Below are 20,719 nucleotides of genomic sequence, written 5' to 3' on the forward strand. Positions count from 1 at the left end.
TTCATCTGGGTATATTCACTAAAACTCAGAAACATCTTAAACTGGTGCTGGGATACGTGGGTTTTGTAGATGAGTTAGGTTTAGCCAGGTAAGTGCTGACATATATGTGAGGATGATGGGAGGGTAGGAACTTCTTGCTGACTCCAGTTCTTGCTGCATAACACTCTATTGTGAATCCAGGCAACATAAAATGCTTAGAATTGTGTTTTAATACATAGAAAATATATTCTATGGATGGTTTTCTATATTCAGTCAAATGAAGATAGGGACTTTGTTCTAGCCTGATTGAAGATGAATAGTACATTACTGTACATTAATGTGTACTATATATTGTAAAGAACACTTACAGTGACCTTAAAATGCATTATCTTCTATATTGTTAGAGACCAATAATTTATAAATCCTTAGAGTGATTAGATTGATGTGATTTATGTGTAATGAGCGACTGCTGGTGAAGCGAGTAATTAAATGCAAAGTATACTCGAAAATGTAATAATACATTGAAATTCAGGGCAGATTATTTCCAAGCATCATTACGAGAATCTGTCTTATCTCTTTGTGTTTCAGTATGAATAGAGATTTCTGGCAAAATGGAAATTTGATGCATTCTTTCCTTCCATTGAGGACATTGTTTTAGAATGTCAAAAATTAGAGCCTTTTTATGAAAAAAACCCCCCTCTGTTACAGGAACCTGAGCTGGAAATACTGTATGAAGCCATATGAGTAAATCAAAATCTTTGTCCTTCCAGGGATTTAATTTAAATATTTTTTACTTGCATTTAATTTTGGTAGTAGGTTTGATGTTTCTCATTTTTCCTTGTTGTATTTTGTTGTGAACTTTATTCCTGATTTCTTTCTTGTTGAGAAAAGTGGCTTATCCCTGTCCTTAGAGTATTGCCTGGCTGTTCAGGCTGGCCTGAAAAGGGCCTTGCAGTTATTGAGCTCTTGTTTTGACTGAACATTTTAAATGTATGTCATGTTACATATACACATTTCATTCTTGTTTCCCATTAACATGCTAGGCTGAAATATATTGATTCCTTCTTTCACTTCCCCATTGAGCTGCCTGTTTGTTCTGTAATGGATCAAAAATGTTGCTAAAGCCTTGTTTAATTGAAAAAAAAAAAAAATCCTGAGACTTTTGTTTTCATTCCAGTTGAGAGTTTTATTGGCAGTCCCAAACACTCAGGATGATTACATCTGTTTCAGAAAAGGGAAAGAGGTGGTCACAAAGCTAGAATCAAAAAACTGTTTATGAAAAGCAGCAGAGTTTTACAGCAGGTTGGCTGGTGCTAAACCCTCTTGTAGCTAATCTGTCTAATCTGGTGGTTTTTTAATTGGTGTTTAATCTAAAGAGTTTTTTGCTGGAATTAAATCAACTGATTACATAGTAAATCCGATGGAAATCAAAAATCCACATCCAAAACTGTGTCTTCTTTATTAGCTACGTAGTGTTAGTATTGTGCATAGGCCTAGGACTCACTGTTAACTTAAAATTATTTATCTGTTGACAGTGCAAATAGCCAGAATTGGAGCAGTGAGTTGGGTGATTGCTGGTGGGGTGGGGTTTTTTGATATGTGTTTTTTAATTAGCATGTTACACCCCCACACACATACCACCGCCCCCCAGCCCTGCCTTCCCCACTGTGGAAAACAGTCTAGCGTGGCTTGTGAGGGATGTTGTTTTTGGAATGAAGTGACACCGGAGTTGAGTCCAGTTATAGCAGTCTGTAAGTGAAGTCTGAAAAGAAATACAGCTTTATGGATTGAGGGAGAACAAGAAGTTTGTACAAAAATGGAAACATGACAATGGCTTCAGGATTATTAAGAAAAGGTGGGATTTACTCTGAGCTAGTTTCCCAAGATGTATTTCCACTAGTGTGGGAGCTATAGGGAGCTTTGGATGCAGTCAGCTTTTTTACAGATACTTGCCTCACCCTTGTAAAATTGGTTTTTAGAGGTACTTCTTTGCTTTTATTGTAAAATTAGCTTTATTATCTGTATGAACAAAACATAATGGCACAAAATAGGACACAGTTGGAAGATTATTTACTTTACACAGTCCTCTAAGATTCAAAGTATGCATGAAGGGGACATGCTCAACTTTCTCATATGTCTTAGTCCTTCCAGATCCCAGCAGGCATTCTGAGGAGAAACAGAAGTTAGCCAGTGTCCCTCCAGAAGGTTAAGGGTGCCTGCTGGGCCCTCACTGCTGTGCTGTCTGATGGTGAGCTGCAAACCTCTCTGTGCTGAGGCTGTGCTTGCAGGCCTGTTTCTTGGCAGGCAGATGCAGTCACACCTCTGGTACGATCTTCTTCATCTGGTGTAAACTGGTGTCGCTTCATGGAAGGTGCTGCATCGAGTCATAGGGGGTGGGAGGCAGTGCTCTGTTGTGCTGGGCAGCTGCCATGTGGAAATCAGCCCTTGAGTTGTTTATAAAACTGGCAGCAAAGTAGGCATGGTATGTGGTGTTGCAATTCTTTCAGTAGTTTGTTGTATTTCCATCTGTCTGTGTAGTCTGTTACAAAGCCTGTTAAAAATTACATTTTTATTCCTGCTGTGCCCACCTGAATCCACAGATTCTGCACCAAAAAAATAGGAAATTTGAAAGAACGTGGGTAGGAGTCAGTTTTTGCATTTGAAGACATATTTCCATACAATTGATTCACATAGTATAATGCTAATATTCTTGGGAGTTTATTGCTTTGCATTGTATAGGAAACACAGATACCTTAATGCCTGTTAAATGCTAGTGAACTATTTGAAAATAAATACCTCCAGTTTTTAAGCAGCAGTGTACCATATGCAAGGGAAGATGATAAAGTCCAGTCAGGTTGTACTCAAGGGCTGACGAACATAATCTGTCAAATCTGAGTCTCTTTGTTTCCATATAAATGTGATAGGTCTACTTATTCTAGTGTTCGCTGAGCCTTTGAACAGGCAATTCAGTGTCTGAGTTGTCTTTTGATCAATAATTTTTTTGCTGTTCAGGGTAAAATGCAAGCTGAAATTTAACTGAAATTGAAGGAGACTGAGGTTTGACTGCAATGTCAGCGTCTTATCAGGATGTGCCCTTGTGTAGTGCAAAAATTGACTGCACATTAGTTAAGGCCTAAACTACTGAAAAATTGCAGCCTGCACATGATTTGTGAGGAAGAGTGAAAAACTTCTTTAAATTCCTCAGTTTGTGTCAGTGTCAAGCATGCTCATTTTGGACAGGACTTACCTTGCCATGCATGGTCTTGATGTGGAGTTCAGGACCAGAAATTTGGTTATGACAAAACACCACCACATAAAATTTTCTACAGGAAGGTTAAGGTACGTTTTGCAATAAAAAATTAATAATATACTGCTGAAAATAGTAACAGTGCTAATCATTTAGCTGTCACATGGGTTTTTAAACTTTGTAGTTTAATAATAATGATTCAAGCTTTTAAGTAAAACTCTTAACTTAAAAGTAAAACCCTCAATCTAAATATATACCATTGTCTTGACAACTTCGAAACAGAAATTGAAAGGCTTTATTAATAAAGTTTTTACTTAGAAACCAAAGCACGAAATGGTTATCAGTTTTTGCAGGACGATTACTGAAGGAATAATGCCACATCAGACCTCAGCTCTGGCACTGCCCCATGCTTGAGCTCCAGTGGGGAAGGCTTGGGTAATATGGTTGTTTCCAAGGAGCAGAGTATCAGAAGTTTCCCATGCCCAATAGTGGGGGGGGGGGAATTGACAACGGCAGGTGGAGGTAACTACAGAGAGAAACAAAGCTAGTTTTTTTAATTTACAGGTGTTTTATAGCTTCTGTTTCTGTGACCGAACTGCCAAGTGATGTTGATTGCCTGAGGTCAGGTTGTAAAGGACTCTGTTGAAAGTAAGCTGAAGGTTGCTAATGGCTTAAGGGTGAAAATACACAGTGAGTTGCATAGAAAAACAGCCTGTTATCAAGTGGTTTGTATGAGTGATAATTCATCAAGTGCATGAAAAAGACATAAGTTTTACCAACAGTTGATACTGGAGGCAATAAGATGGCAAATTTGGAGGTATGATGACAAGAAAAGCTGAACCATTAGGGAATAATGTAATAATGGAATTTGAGAACAGCAAAGGATGGAGAAATGTGAAGTATTGTAAGAAAGCTGAGACAAAATGGTGTTGAAGTCTTACCTTCTGTCTGTCTGTCTGTGAGACAGGCCTAGACAGGTTGGACTAGATCTGCCACTGAATTTTTGCTGAAACATTCTGGACTTGAAGGACCACCACAAAACTCAAGTGGATAAAAGAATATGAAGGATCTATGAAAAAAAAAATAAAGTTACTGGTAAAATATGACAGAACAGTTAACTGTCTGGAAAGATATATTGGAAATTATCTGTGTTATCTCTGAACTATGAGTGCTGGTGAAGCAGACCTTGAAATCAGAGGCATTCTGGTCATTAATCCATGTGTTTGCCAGGAAGTGAGGAACCTGACCGTTCAAATGTCTGTGGCCTTCAGCACTCCTCACATCAGTGGCTGCTTGTGTAGGTGGCTGGATTTCCAGCAAAAGGCACCATACACTTCCAGATAGGGCAGGTGTCTCAAGTGGAAATGGCTTCCATAGACATGGTTGAATTGAAGTAGAAAAGCTGCATGTGGAGTAGGAGAAGGCTACTGGAGAAAGCCCACCAAGGAAGTCTTTGTTTTCTCTCATGGCCACCTGCTTCTTAAGCAGAAAAGATTCTTTACATGCAGTCATTCCTAAGGGAAAGTTTAGAAGGAAGTTAGTATTTCCAAGCATCTGTTGAAAACTGAAGGAGAGGAAGAGAGTTAGTCTAAGTGTTGGATTTGGTCTTCTGCTTTTCCTGGCCATTGGCTGAAGAACCTAAGCTGCTTCTGCAATCTGAGCATTTGCTCTGTGATTTTTATCTTTTCTCACTTCCATATGCGTGCATGGGCCTGACTATTAATTGTGGCATCTTGATGTATGAAATGTCTTTGAACTGGATGTGGATAAATTCAATATATAAGAATAGATTATCTGGTATCACAGTACAAGTATTCTGCTATTTGTGGTTTTGGCTTTATTTTGCAGCTGTAGTCTGAGCCTGCAACCTTCTGTCATTACTACTTAGGTCTGTAAAGAAAACTCAGCAATGTATGGCACAATATATTTGCTGAAACTGAGTAAAGTCCTCCAATTTTGTAAATAGAAGACAAAAATACCTTTTTTTCTTTGGTAAAGTCATGCACTTAGTCCATTAAAAGAATAGTTAAAACCATCCTGATGAAAACTGAGTTCAGTATGGCATTTGAGAAAAGGAAATGAGGGAGGCTGTCCCTCTCCCATGCTCTTGGCGCTTTCTACTCTGAGGGTTGTAGAAGGTAAGGAGACAACTGCTGGTACTGCCTCCTACTTGTGCACATCAGCACCCCTGCCATGCACAGCGGGTGGAGCTGCTCCTGCCCTGCCCAGAACCACCCGGCACACCGGATGAGGTGGAAATCCTGGGCAGGGAGGAAGGGAGGTGTGGTCAAGCAAAGGAAGACCATGCAGCAGTGGAGGGGATGGAATTCAAGTCTTACATAAACCCTTGTTTGGCATTACATAATTTCTAGGGGCTGGATATTGGAACTTGGGTATTTTCAGGCTTTTTTGTTACTTCAGTGCATTACTTATAAGTCAGTTTTAATGAAAATTGAAGGCAACTCAGCGTTTCAGTTTCTCAGAGATTCTCAGGCACTCAAAAAAGGCTTATTGTAAATCTAAGAAGTTTTTTTTTAAAAAAATCATAAAATCAAAATTCAGTTTGTGTTGTTTATATGTTTTTTCCTAATTCTGTGTGATCACATGCTGACTGTTTTGTCTTCCAGGCAGATTTTCTTGGTAATGTGTCATCTGTTTGTGTGCGAAGAAATGTAAAGTGTCTAATTCTTTCTACTGTTTATGTTCATAGAGTAATAACTCTTGTTTTGTTCTTGAAGCAACTGCTAAAAGCCCCTTAGTGGAAGCACTGGAAACAATTAAATCATCACTCCTAATTAGTTATGCGTTAATGATGTGATACACTTTACAGAATACATCAAAATTACTTTGGCAAGTATGTCTTTCCTGTGAACTTAAAATGGCTTGCACCATTTTTATAACTGCCAAGGTTTGAAATCTACAAACAAAGATCTGTGGAGAGAGGGATATATCTTAATGCATAAATATATACACAAATATATTGATTAATTTTTTTTGGATGATGAAAAGGAGGAATAACTTGGAAGAGTTGATGTAGGAATTCCAGTTTATTGACCCTGTTACTATTTGAGGACAATACAACTTGGGTAGCTCCACTGTGAAGATCAGCAATAATTTACAAATATTTTAAAATCCAGTTTGCCAGCTCTAGAAGGCACCTGGATTTCTCCAAGCAGGTGCATGTGTGTAGAAGTACCTCTGCTCAAGGAAGGAGAAACTGCCACTTTGTTAGGCCGTGTTTTGCTTGGCTGTTTGGGTTGGATGGAGGGGTTGCCTCACAGATAGGTGTGAAGCTAGGGAAGTGTAGCTGGCCAGGGAATGGATTTCACAGGAGAATCTAGGTCCTGGGCTTTGTTTTGCTTGCCACGAAGATGGCATGGCTTGGTTCTGATGAATTTTCAGGGTCTTCCCTGCAAGTCTGCAATAGTTTGCTTTATAAACACCAGTACATTGTACTCCAGAGTGATAGTGTATTTGTATTTGTTAAGATATGTATTTGTTAAGACACCTATTTGCTTGGGAAGTCTTTTCTTGTGGGAAGCAGCAGACGTGAAGATCTGGGAAGTGCTGGCAGGCAAAGAGACAACCTGGCATTGCTCCTGGTTATGTGTCCCTGCTCACTATTGCTGGATGGGCTCCTCACAGAGACTTGCTCCCCTTTGCCTTCTGGCAGATTAGTTGGATCACAGCAAATTATTTTTTGGCTCCTGGAAAACCCCTCAGTTACAAATGCAGCTTTTAAAGAATCCAGTATATGGCTGTAGGAAGCACTTTAATTTTTTGGTTATGTTTAATCTGGAAAAAATCTGACTTTTTTTCTTGGAATTTTAGGAGGAAGGCACCTAGGATTTCTTTTGCCTAGCTATGCAGCACAGATGTGTGTGCATTAAAGATATGTTGTTTATAATCTGGTTTCTGACATTCTAATTCAAATACCTTTTTGATTTAACATAAAGAGGTTGATAGCTTTATCAAATGGACAAAAATTGCTTTTTTTCCTGGATATTTTTCAACATTTTTGAGAAATAAATGGCAGTTTCAGAATTTATGAAGGATAAAGAAATGGCGTTCACTAATTCAAATAATTAATTAGAAGTAAATGCCTGTGGGTAGTAGTGTGTTGTTTCCCATTTTAGGAGAATTAGAGGAAAATTTAATAATTGCTTTCAATTTTTCAGGCAGCCAACATCAAGCGTGAAATGACCTTCCATGCATTTCAGCAGGAGGATGTAAAAAGTGACATCAGTCGAAAACTGCCAGACCAACACTTTCTCCTGCTCACCACAAAGGAGGAAGATTTAAAAACAGCAGAGACCAAAAAACTAAACAGAGCTCATGAATATGAGAAGGAAAACACTCGTTCTGTTTGTCTTCTGGAACAGAAGCGCAAGGTTGTTTCTTCAAATATTGATGTGCCTCCAGCAAGGTAAGGAGAGTAGGGTTTTTTTCTAAGGGTTTTTTGTTGCGTTTTGTTCTAAGCTCTATTCCTTTTTCTTCCCTGCCATTTTTGATGGGATATTAGATACAAGCTTAGTGAACAGCACTATGAACTGCTAAGACTAGTGTTTGTGCCCAGGCAGCCCAAAGTCAGACACAACCTTCCTATTTGAGAGATCTGCTAGGAAATTAAAATCACCAGTAGCAGAAAATGAGAGCATCTGCAGAGTAGGACTTTGTATTGCTTTTGCATTGTTTTTGCTTTTAGAATGTGCTGCAGCTGTGGTAGTTGGAGAAGAGGATGTGTCTTAAGGGGAAGAGATTGTTGACTCAGCTTTACCCTGAGAAGTAATTTTCTAAATTACACCCAGAATCATCTTACCTGCTAGCAATTTATTTTTCACTTTTTTTTACTGTCATACTTGCAGACACATTATACTCATTGGGTATTCTGTGTTGCAAGATGACAAGTGCTTTTTCTTTTTCTTGTTGTCTTGATTTGGAAAGACAGATGTCTGCCAGGGAAAGCCAGAGCTTCCCTTGGAATGGAGAATGTAAACCCCCTTCCTCTGAATTATTATAATTTTGAAATTATGGGGTTCTAAGGCAAAGATATGAGAATAGGAATAAGAGTTCTTTACTAGGAATATTAAAAATAAAAATGTAGTAGTACAAAAAAGCAAACAAAAAAGAGAACACTGACTGAGTCAGAAATACATCTGATACCCTGTTGGTCAGGTTGTTGGTAGCAGTCCAGTCAAGTCCCCCTCTAGTGACAGATGTGGTTCTGTTGGAACAGAGGTGATCCTGTAGAAGGGTGTAGTTTCCCTCTGAAGGTCCAGTGGTGGTGAGATGGGTTCAGTCTTCCTCTGGGAATCCAGTGGAAACAGACTGTCCTGGTCTTCTGAGTCTCAGATTTTATCCAGGTAGGAATGCTAGGCTCCTCCTACTCGGTGGAGCATCTCTCAATGGGATGATGTAATTTTATCAGTCATGCAGTGAGCCTTAATGACCCATTAACAGCAGATATCGCCCAGCGGGGGAGGATGGGTCATGGAAGATATAAGAACACTGCCCTGCCTGGTTTTAACAGCTGGCCCGTTGACAGAAGACACCCTCCCCCTTCTCCCCGGAGTTACAAGGAATGGGTCAGAGGAGAGAAAAAGAAAACACCTCCCCAACCTGTTTCAGCAGATGGAAATATAATACATACTTTTGGTTACGTCTTGCATTGCAACCCAAGACACTTGTTCATGTTAGCATCAGTCTGTCTGTAAAGATTTCTGGTTAATCTGCTTGGTAAATCTACTTGCACATAATTCAGTAAAAGGCCTTGCAAGTTTATGATTCCACTTTAAAAATTTGTAGTCAAAACAGATGTTTAGTTTTACAGTTTGTTGGCTTTCTGAAAACCAACATAACCAGCAGGTTCTACCACATCATCCAGAATAGGATGACTTGATGTTTTGCTCTGGCTGTCACAGATGTCACTTGCACTGAATACATGAACATTTTTAGAGGATTTTCCCCCTGTATATATGTAGTAAAAAGCTATCTATTAAAACCTTGAAAATCTTAGGGATACCTATTTGAGATTTTCACTAGTAATCAACCTTGTAATGTTTGTGTGCCCTTCTCATTCATCCTGTGTGTCTCAAAGCAAATAGGATCATAAGAAAATGTAGGTCAGGAGGAACCTCAGGAAGTCACCTAGGCTAACCTTCTGCTCAAACCATATGTTAGCATTTCCATTTAACAACTCAAGCCACTAAGGTAGAGGGTTTAACTGTATTTTTGTGTGACTTTGTGAAGATAATCCACTTGAAGGAGTAGTTGAGCTGCCATTTTCAATAGCTATGAGGTCATCCTTCCTTGGAGGGATGACTATTTTTTCCCCAATGAGCTGGAAAAGAGGATGAATAAACATCTTTAATGCCTTCTTAAGGGTAATGGAGCACAGTTGTGAGCACAGGATACTTAAGATGATAGGAAATAAATTCACTTAGAAAGGTGTCTTCTAAAGTTGTTCTTTCCATCTGCAAGTATTTTGTTGGGAGCATAAAAATTACTGTGGTATGTTGTTGTGTATTTTCAGACATGCAGGTTGAGCTCCTGCATTTGCAGAATAAAAGAGTGAAATAGGAAAGAAACCTGGAGTTTATGTTCAATAGCATAATAAACATTTTGGTCATTCTTGCTATGTATTTCCAGTCAAGCTCAAGTTTTGCTTTGAAGCTGAGGTGAATTATTGGGCCATTTGTCCACAACTGGTGGGGAGAACACTTAAACCTTTGCTTGGAGATCTTCCTAAGTATTTGCTGTTGGAATGAAGGGGAGCACACAGTCTCTCTTCCTCGGCAGCACAGTTTGATCTCTAAGTCACATTCTCCAAGAAGACTCCATGCATTTAAACTTTCTTGCCTCTTTCTAGGCCCCTTCCAATCTTCTGTCTAGGGCTATGCTGAGAGAGTTGCATGTTCCCCAGAGGCGAAGTCCTTGTTCCCTTGTCTCCCAGCAGGACTTGTTGAGTCAATTGTCCTCTCTTCTCATGAGGAAGTCCACCCTCCTTCGCAGATTTGTTATACCCAGTTGTGGAAGTCATCTTGAATTAATCAGATAATGTTTACAATTACATGGGACAAATAAGGAGTTTAATATGGTCTTAATTTCTTATTGCTACATTATTGCGCTTTGCAAAAAAACCCCAATTTTTTATTTTGTAAAGAGGGTGTATGTAGTAATAAGTGAAAGTGAAGCTTGCTATTTGTTTTGTTTTAAAACCTTAGTGGAACTGAGTGGAAGCCATTTTACTTCCGATGCCAAAGTGAAAGATAAGATTCAATTTTGCAGTATCCAACTGCATGTAAACATTTAAGTGATTTTTGAGACAGAAGTTTATTATAGTTTCAGATTCATTAATAGCAGGGGCATATGAGTGTGTCCAAAAGAGCTCTAAAAAGTGTTTGCTAAAGAGCTGTTAACAGGTGGATAAATATACTTCACTTTGACCACAAAATGAAACAAAGGCCACTCCTTCTTAGCTGTTTTTAAGGATCTCAGTGAATAAGAATGGAAATCTTTGTGAGGCACTGTATCTAAAATAACTAACAGTTCAGCAAAACACCAGCATAATGTTTCTTGGAGGCATTCAGCTTCAGGGCTTTCATTATTGCTTATAGACTCTTGAAATTTTAGAAATGCAAAAATACCCTAACTGAGTCCTGGTGTTCTGTGTGATTGGTAGTCAGGTGCGTGGAAATTATAGTAAAATATTTTATTGGATGCAGAATTTTTAAGTTCATTGTTTACATTTTTATTTCATCTTGTGAAAATACTACAGGTGTTTCTCTCGATGTTATGTCCTGTACTGGAAGTGTCTTTTGGATTAGACAGGAGGAGATAATGACTTCTTCATAATGATTTTTATTTTTTGAGTGCAAGAAATGAAATGACAGTTAACATTAATTCTTTCCCTTTTCAGATTCCTTCATTTGGTCATTTTGAACAAAATTTATCTGAGCTAAATCATATTCCTTCTTCTGAAATGCAGAAAGTGATTCAGCTTGAGCAAATTAATTATCTGATATAATAGGAAACTTGAATTCTTTATTTTTCCTTTAAATATCAAATTCATTGTCAGTTTTGATGCATTAAGGACTGCAGTCTTGGAAAAAGGAATCGGGCTTTGAACTGCAGTTATCTCTGAGAATTGAGATGTTATCTGTAGAAGAGAGAAAAATACACTTTTGGTTGATCTCCAGTTCAAACTGCAGCAATCAAACACAGCCAGATCCATGGATCAGAGTAGCAAAAGACCATTTTGTAAAAAGAGAGTGCTATCACTGTGGGACTAATCACCTTGTCTGGTGAGCAGAAGCAAGCCCAGGTCTGCCAGTATTTCAGATGGCTACATCTGGAGAGGTCAGATGTAATCAGAGATGATGCCCCCAGTAGGCAGAGGTGTGGAAGTTAACGGGGCCTTCTTGCTTATCTGTATTTTCTTCAGTTACTTACCATCATGGACATATAGTTCCGAAGCTAGTCAATAAGAAAGACATGAAAGAGCCTGGACTGCTGATACAGTGGGTGTGAGGATATGAAGAGGGACCCAGTGCAGGCCAGGTACACAGGGAATGGCTTCTGCCTCTTGGAAGAATGAGGATAGAAAGGTGGGTGGTGGACAGCAGGGGATGAAGCTTCCTTTTTTTTTGAGTTAAATGTGAGAATAAATGTCTAAAAATGGTGGTGGTGTTAAAGGCCTTTTAAGACTGAAGTGTTTTGACCAATGGCAGCTGGAAATCCTTCAGAACTTAAATGCATTAGAGTCAGAGGAGATCCTTTCAGGTTTTTCAGAAGGCACTAGGCAGGCATCCCCTTTACCCCTCTGAAGGGCAGGTGCATTTAAATAAATAAACAGATTTTCTTTTGTTAGTCTTCTGCTAGATGACCTGACAATACAGTGAAATTTGTATTATCCTCTTGATACATCATCCTCCTTTTCCCCAGGCCTCCTGTACTCTGTTGTCTCTGAAGAAAAGAACAAAAGATAAATTTTCTAACTGCCTAACTTTTTCTACATAGTTTGTGCTGCTAAAGGACAAGCCACAGCTAAACGAGAGCTGCTTAAACACTTCCTTATAGTGTTAAAATAGTTATTGTGCAATAAACCCTAGATGCTGTGCTCTTCTGTTTCACTGCTGTTAAACGGTGACATTTGCCATGACAATAATATATTGGATTTTGCTATCTTCTGATGCTTTTATATTAAAAAGCTGCTCTATTACTGTGAAATTAATTTTTATTTGTGTACCTATATTTTATCTACTAATTAGTTTATAATTTAAGGAAAAAATATATTAAATAATTGAAATAAATGAAATAACTCTAGGAATTCTCTCCAACATTGTCTCTTTAGGTCTTTCTAGAATAGCTACAGAAAACTGGGGCAAAATGAATTTCAGCCATGTTTCCTGACCATCATTATAAAGAAATAGTACAGATGGTGATGTATTTTCATCTTTAAATGATTTTCTTGCCTGGTCTCTCCAGGAACATAGCTCTGGGCAGCCTTCTGATTAGAGTGTGTTGTTGATCTGTAAAGCCTGCTGGGCATGATTGATTATGCACCATGCATTCCAATGGAAACATTTGCATATTTTCATAGCCAAAACTCTCCAGGAGCCTGACTCCAAGATCAAAAGCAGTATCTGCTTAACTATGATAACCTCACTGGAAGGACTTCCCAATCTGCTTGTAGAGGGAAGAGCCTGATGATTAAGTTGTGCTTTTCTGTTTATCCAGAGGTGGAATTTATTCAGAGATTGTCTTTTATTATTTTTCTCCATCTGTTTTAGACTTGTCCTCAGTTTCCTTGGGGGAGCTTCTTTCCTGTATCTCTCACAATTACCGAGGGGATTGATAGGCCAACTTGAGAGGGCGTCAACTATTTGTTGGCTGCTGAGGATTTTCAGCCTAATTGGGTGAAAACAAAAGGCCAAGAAACCAGGCTGTGCTTTAAGAGTTACTGACTGTAGCTCTGTGAGCTTCTGAGGCCTCTAAGTTTCCCTGCTAGGTCAATATCTTTTCATGGAGTTGTGATATTTTCTCCCATTTTTTCACAGTCCCGTAGGTTGAGTACTCCTGTTTTTTAAGTTTCATTTTCCGTACATTCATGCTACTTAGAATCTTTGATAATAGTTGTTTTTATATAACAAAAACTAGTCCCAGAGTAACTCCCATATTTCAGAGCTTCTGTAGAAATTCTGGTAGGTGTCAATACCATGCATTTAAAAGCAGCTTCTCCAAATATATGCAGCAGCGAATTATTGAAGTAGTAAATTGTTGCTTTTTTGCTACACTTGTTTAGTGTAATGTGTGTGCAGCCTGATTGAGTTTTACCCAATCAGTCAGTAGAGCTTGATTATATTTCATATTGATGGTAGTAAACTGCTTGTCATGGTCTGCTACAAAATGGTGTAGTGCCTTCTAGGATCAAACTGTTGATGGGGGAAGAAGTCTTATCCAAAGAGCAATCAGAGAATGGGTCTGTTAGCATATTTTGAAGTAAAAACCTATGTATTTATTGATCCTGTTTTCTAGTGCTACGTTTCCTTTGCTTTCTAGAAGGGCTGTTGATGTCCTTTGAGCTGTGGATGCCTTTCATTTGCCTACAGTATGCAAAAGCAGTGTAGCAGAAACTTCTTTGAAAACGGTAGATTAAATTGCTAATAAAAACTTTGCAGGTAGTTTCTGTAGAGCCAAACCACAACTCCAAAAGTCACCTTGCACATCTGGAAGGCCATCTTCAGGTTAGTGGCCTGGATGTGCATAGTGTTTGTTGCCATGATAGCTGAACCAGCTTCTCATGATGTTGAGACAGATGACAGCTTTTCTGACAGCTGGCAAAGTGCTGGAAACTCACCTTTCAAGTGAGATGCATCAAGTCTCAAACATGATGGGGAGCAGAGTAGGGCTGTCCCATTTTAGGGCTGACCACTGGGATGGTTAAGCTTACTATAAATAAGCTTCTATTTCCTAGCTAATGGCATGGACTCAGGCAGTACCATACAGAAGTCCCCACTTCTAGAGAACCACAGCAATATCCTGGATAGAATCATTTATTGAAAGAGGTGTAGCATTCCTGGCTGTAGAAAAATTTGCTCTGAAATTGTGCATAATGTATCTTTATTTTTCAGTGGACCTTTGTCAGTTCCCCCATTTCTCTCCTTTGTGCTGTGCTATGTGCAGATTTGACACTTGGAAGGTTTTTCATATTTGACTGCGTTACTCACCACGACCCCACGACCATCATGTTCAATCAGTTGCAGCTTCTAGAGGAACCAGTTATATGACCAGTACAAAGTATTTTCATCACTTGTCTTGGATATGCTGAATGGCCTATCCAGCAGGATTTTGCCAACGTAATTTTCTTGTTAAAGCACAAATTTTGGATTAGTTAACATTTCTCTTGAGGTATTTTTTCCCAGTAATGTTTAAAGCAGAAGGAATATTTATCTCCTGAATAAAGAAATGTGTTCTTGCTGTTCTTTACTTGTAATGTTTCATATTTGATAGTGATTCTCAAACAGTGGGGCATAATGGTAGCTATGTGTGATTTTGGGTTTTGAGCCTGGTTTACCATAATTGATTCTGTGAGAGCAGGATGTAATTTAACAGTGATAGACCTAACAAGGATACAGCTGAATCTTATTTCTCATGAAAAAGTTGCTCTCTCTTTGATGGGACCCTTTGTAGCACCTGGTCATCACTTCTTAGTTCATTGTTCCCAGGTTTCCATGGTATTAATGTTGGAAGAGGGAACTTTAACCCCAGCTGATGACTTTGGCCATCTGGATTTTTGGCCAGTGTTAGATTCTATTTTTTTAACTGTGGACTTATTACCCAGTGAAAAATAAAATGTGTGAAAATTTGATGGTACAATTAAGTGTGGTAAAGCTATGTTGTTCTACTGCCTGACATTGGAGTCCATATTATTTTAGGTAATTATTATTTTCAGATGGAGGCTTTGCTTCTGCATGTGTGTATATATATATATATATATATATATATATACATATACACAAGTGTAAATAAGTTTCCCATTTCTCTAGGAAATCCTGTATTCAAAGCACTGCTTTGAAGATTTGTCTTCATCTGTCAAAGTATACCTACTTCTCTTAAAAATCTTCTTGCACTGGTAGACCGTACAAAAGGAAACATAATTTTATCTGTGTGATGGAAGTTGCCAACAGACAGTGATCTCATTACAAAGCAAATTTCAGTGAATTCCTCAAAAGTGGCACAGAGGAAAAATGTGTCCCCAATCTGCAGTGACCGTTAGGTGCTGGATCGTGAAGAGCTGCATTCAGTCAGCACTGCTGCTCTCTGTGTTAGCCATTGATGTGAATGCACGGCTTGTTCTCAGCTCTTCAGTTCCCTTAAAAAATGGAGTGTAATTTCAAAACACTCTTCAACAGCAGGCAATATTCAATAAGAGTAATTTCTTTGTGGTTTGTGTTAGCTGTGGCACAAAAAAATTCCTCTTGAAATGCCATCTGTGCTGAGAAAAAGAAAACAGTCAATGAGTACATGGTTTGTAACTTGTGTATCAGTGAAAAACGTGCAAGAATGGGCTACTGTATATATGGTTACGCAGATTACACACATCATAGCTATGTTCATAGCTGTAATTTTATTTAAATGCTGAAAAATTAAAATATTCTAGTTTCTTCAGTGGTATTTAATGTATCACTGAGGTCATCAAAAACACAAAGCCTTCTCTTCCTACGAGAGAAGTCGTATCACTGACAGTTATTTGTAAAATATTTTTAGAAGTTTTTGTTTTAACTCATTAGCATCATATGCATGAAAACGTTCATTTTACACATTTGGAAAAAAGGAGATAGAAAATGTTGCTTTTCTCCATATATAGTAATATGCTTACAATGTGTGTATGAGGAGTTAAAAATAGTTTGTTTGTATCCCTTAGACAACTACACTACAATGAAACTCCTATGACCCTTATCCATGTGGTATGTAAGCCATATAAATGGTTTGTATAGAAGAAAGGCTATTTTAAGATGTCCTTTATTAATAACTATAAGAAATATTTATTTGATTATTTATATGCATCAGATACCTGTTTTGCCTATTACTACTTCAGGGGTTTTTTTGTGACAATAAGGGTGTTTTCAAAGAAAAGAGCACTTAATCACTTTAAAAAAATCAGTATCCAGATTAGGATATGTGTGTGTGTAAATTAGATTTTTCTAAAGAGCAGTTTTTATTTGAAGCAGAACCCCATCTTCTTGTGGTTTTACTAATCTGCATAGTTTAATATAGTCTATAACTCTTTCCTCTCAAATCCCAGATCATTTTGAGAACATGGTGGAGAAGAAGTGATGCTAGACACACAGGGTCTGCATGAAGCCTCTACAAGTTTTGATCAGCTGTTTGTCTTTCAAAAAATACACTGTCTGGTCTTGTTACTGAAGCAGCACTCAGTAACATGGTATTGCACATTGCATGTTACACATACCACATGTGGAAAGCCTAGCTCCATACCTGGATGAACAGCTGCTCTTTGGAAGCTTGCAAAAGTTTAACCTGGTCACAGTTTTCTCAAACCAACAATAAAAAATAGTTTTTATTCTTCAAGTATCATAGTCAAGCTCAATACATGAACAACTTTGCAGTTTTGCATGGGTGTTTATTTTAAATTCTGCCATAAGAATCCCTGCAGGTGATCTGATACTGTGATCTCAGCCCATCTGTGCTTGGTACCCAGTGACCAGAACAGAGTCCCCAGCATCTTCAGAGGACTGGGGGAAACTGTGCTTAGGATATGAACTTCTGCTACCAGTTGTCCCAGCAGAGAAGGTTCATCACAAAGTACTTTGCTTCTTTGCTCTTCCATCAAAAGAGTAAAATCAAATTAGATGAGAAATTTTGCAAAAAAATATTTAACATTCCCAAGCAAGTGTATGTTTACACTCTGCATAAAACCAGTGTTTAGAAACGTTTGTTCTCATTTTGGGATAAAACATTCTCTCTTAGTGGCTGTGTATGGGATAACCTCCTTGGGGAACTGAGGGAAAAGTATAGAATAAAATTGCCAAAATGCAGTAGCAGAGTGTTTCCTTAATTATCCATTACACTAAATTCTAGGTATCTGCATGTTGTCCTTCCTTCTCTTCAGGAGCCTATCAGAAGACCACAAATGGCTGGACAGCTGAGCTGTGTTATCCTATGGAAATAGTTGTCTTCTGCAGCATCAACACCAACATACTGCACTGAGGCTGCTGCTCTGTTGACACATTTATTTTTTCATAGTAATGGCAGTACTCCAGATGGTAAATGGAGTCAACAGCCAATTGATGCTTTTAGTAAATTATTCTTATATTGTAAGTTGTTGTAACTGTTGCTGCTAATTTGATTTGGTTTGTTACCCAAAACTTAATGTCATGGCTGTTTGTTTGAGGGAGAACAGAGGGTGATATTTCCACAAGTAGCAGATGTACTGTCATTGTCATCAGCTGTATCATCATAATGCAGTGTAGAGCATGTGTTTAGGTAATGTTTTCCCCAGGAAAACCTCTGTTAAATGCTTTGTAGTCTTACTTTTGTATGTGAAGGACATTCTTCATCCCATCCTGTGTTCCCTAGCTTATGTTCCCTGCTGTGTCTGTTAATTTGGATCGTGTCTTTTGTTTTCATTGTGTATGTCCAATTGATTCCTCCCTTGAAGGCATGCAGTGACATAAGGTGTTAAAAGAAGCACTTAGTACTTTCCTATACACACACAGAGCACACTGCACTGTCACTTGATGGCTTGGCGGGGTGAGGAGGCAAAAGATGATGAGGAGGGTCTGCTGGGCCTATTTTGATATTTCTTTCTTATGAAAAACGTTTGTGAAAAAAAGGTTTGGTGTCACTTCCTTAAAAGCCTGTACTGATGCTTTAGAAAGAGTATTTTGACTGCTTTTTTCCTAGCTTAACTCCTCAAGATTGCATGCTGAATTAATGGATCATTGTCAGTGCCCTCTTGGACTAAATGATTTGTTCTTTTCTCTCTAAGAAAAAGGCTGTTAGTATGAGGAATTTTTATCTTATCTCTTGCTTTTCAATGTTGCTTAATTTATTTTATGTAATAGTGGCTGCCTTTATGGTGTTCACTGGGCCCTTGGCTCCAAGATTACAGATGAGTAGTTCTCACAGTAAGTGCAGAGTAGCTATTAAATAATATGTTTATGGATGTTTATACATACATACACACACACACATACAAATATTTAAAATTGGAGGTAAGCTTGTGTTTGGTGACATACTTGTGTGGTCATCTCTAGTATGTAGAGAAATGTCTTATATTTAATCTTTCTAAATTAATGTGTCTACTTCAAGTACCTATCTAGAGTACTTTTAGATCACAGAAATAATAACAGCAGTAGTAAAGATCTAATCAATGTTGAAAGCCCTTTAAAATTTGTCACATAAAAAAAGTTTGTGGTTACACTTACTGTATTTTGTGGTGTATATTGTATGATGATGTTGACAGAAATTCAGGGTATTACAAAGGAAGATACATTACTCTCCTGCTAATCTCTGAAGAAATTATTTGCAGGGGAATGCATAATTTTGTCATTTTATTATGTTCTGATCTCAGTAAGAAGCTTGAAGAGAAAATCTGCATTGAATGTATAATAGGGGTCTAACCAAACTAGATACATATTGCATGTATAATAAATCATTAGCATTAAAGCGGTTCAAAACCAACCTTGTACATCTTGATTTAAGACATAATAAACATGTCTTGTATTGGTCCTACAGATAGAGACTTTGAATTACATTATGCAACAAATGTTCTTAGTTATCTTTGGTTGGGTTTTTTCCCCCTTGGGATTTTTTTTTTTTTTTTGGCAACCTGTTGTGCAGATATCCAAACTGCTCACAGTGTTGAGTTTGCCTGTCATTATTATGGCAGAGGAATATGAGAGACAGCATTTCTGCAGTGAGGATTTGGATTTGAGAGCCAGGGAAAAATACAGTTGCTGTGAAAGGAACCGTGAGGGCTCAGTAGAGAAAAATACAGTTGCTGTGAAAGGAACTGTGAGGGCTCAGTAGATGTCCCACCTACCAGTGCTACCCATCTGTCTGTGGCTTCCTTCTATTGGACAAGGACTGAGCTCTCAGCAGCTGCCCCCCCCTCAGTCATGGTTGCAGCTAAGCCTCCAAAGCAGTTGGAGATGTTGGCCTCATTTCACCAGTGAAATCCACCCCAGGATGGAGGAGGTACAGCTGAGGAGTCTCTGGCTCCTCTAGATAGTTTTTAGTGTAGATGCCTGGTAAAATTCAGCCATTATAACCAGGCTACAATTCATCACAGTACTTCAGTGTCATTAGTACCTTTTAAAGGACTGTTGACAGTTGTTACTTGCCTCTCAGTGGTCTTAGAAGGATGGCTTGCTTAATTGCTACAAATGTATCAGAAACAGGAAATATGGAAGATAAAATCTTCAGCTGGACTTCAAAACTGAAAGCAAGTGGTCCTTCTGTTCATTCCTTATTGGAGGCAAGTACATAGCGATTCTGTGTGTTTCTGCCTTTCTTACCTACTTTCTAAAATTAAAGCTTGTCTCAGCTAAATGTATCCCTTGATATCATAGGAATTTTAAAAGCATCTGGACTAGAGTGCCTTCCTGCTTTGTAAGATCTGGCTCACTGGGCTCCGCAGCCTCCCACCTTTCACTGTGTATTCTCCCCCTCCCACTTGTTCTGCCAAGATTCCTTCTGTGGGTATGCCTCTTCTCTAGCAATCCCTTAAGACCACCAGCGACTCTCCAGACCTCACCTTCTTTGAAATAGGTGACATTTTTCACAGTCACTCTTCTAAAGCATTCCCTTTAGTTCCAGTGATGAAAAAATTTTTCTTCCACTGCAAAAGATACACCTCAAATCCTTTTACACTTCTGTGATGTATTCTATGAACCATGTATGGAATACATTGTATTATGCTTAATTAAGGAATTACATAGTTCCCGTATTATGCACTAACTATATTTGTGTGCCTGGAAAATATCCAAGCAGCCTTTCCCTGCCCCACCACATTGTGAAGGAAGGCTTCTGAGAGCTGTGCAAGCTCTTGGAGGGAAGGAGGTAGCTGGGAAAAAGCAGATCTGGGTAACCACATACATTAACCCAGTCCTGATTTTTTTGCTACTATTTTCATGAAATTATCAACATTTGGTATATGATTATATCCGATTTTTATTTGGGAGAGAGCAGTGAACAACAGACAAAAGTTCAAAATCTGCTTTTGGTGGTGGGAAGTATCTTCATGTCTGTGAGCTAGCCAAAACGAACAGATTTTAATAAGCAAGGGCAGATATGTATACATGCTAGGATATGTTTTTACACAACACTAAACCACCAACAGGATAATTAAAATTTGCTGAGTAATGCCTGTGGTGAAGCCACAAACAACATGTACATTATTTTCTTTATGTAAGCAGTGAGGGACAAATTGTTTCCCATTTCTGTAAACAGTACAACCTAAAGAAA

General features: G+C 38.4%; 1 protein-coding gene across 1 annotated transcript in view; it reads left to right on the top strand.

The window, feature by feature from the left end:
* Positions 1 to 20,719, top strand: part of ZNF704 (zinc finger protein 704) — an 87,546-nt gene that overhangs the window by 11,908 nt on the left and 54,919 nt on the right. The window contains exon 2 of the mRNA XM_066179713.1: positions 7,405 to 7,652. Coding sequence (XP_066035810.1) covers positions 7,405 to 7,652 — 248 coding nt within the window. The remainder of the gene's footprint in view (positions 1 to 7,404; positions 7,653 to 20,719) is intronic.

Source organism: Chamaea fasciata, unplaced genomic scaffold, assembly GCF_029207755.1.
Source record: "Chamaea fasciata isolate MVZ Bird 193981 ecotype frontalis unplaced genomic scaffold, bChaFas1.0.hap1 SCAF_1, whole genome shotgun sequence".
NCBI classification, from domain to species: domain Eukaryota; kingdom Metazoa; phylum Chordata; class Aves; order Passeriformes; family Sylviidae; genus Chamaea; species Chamaea fasciata.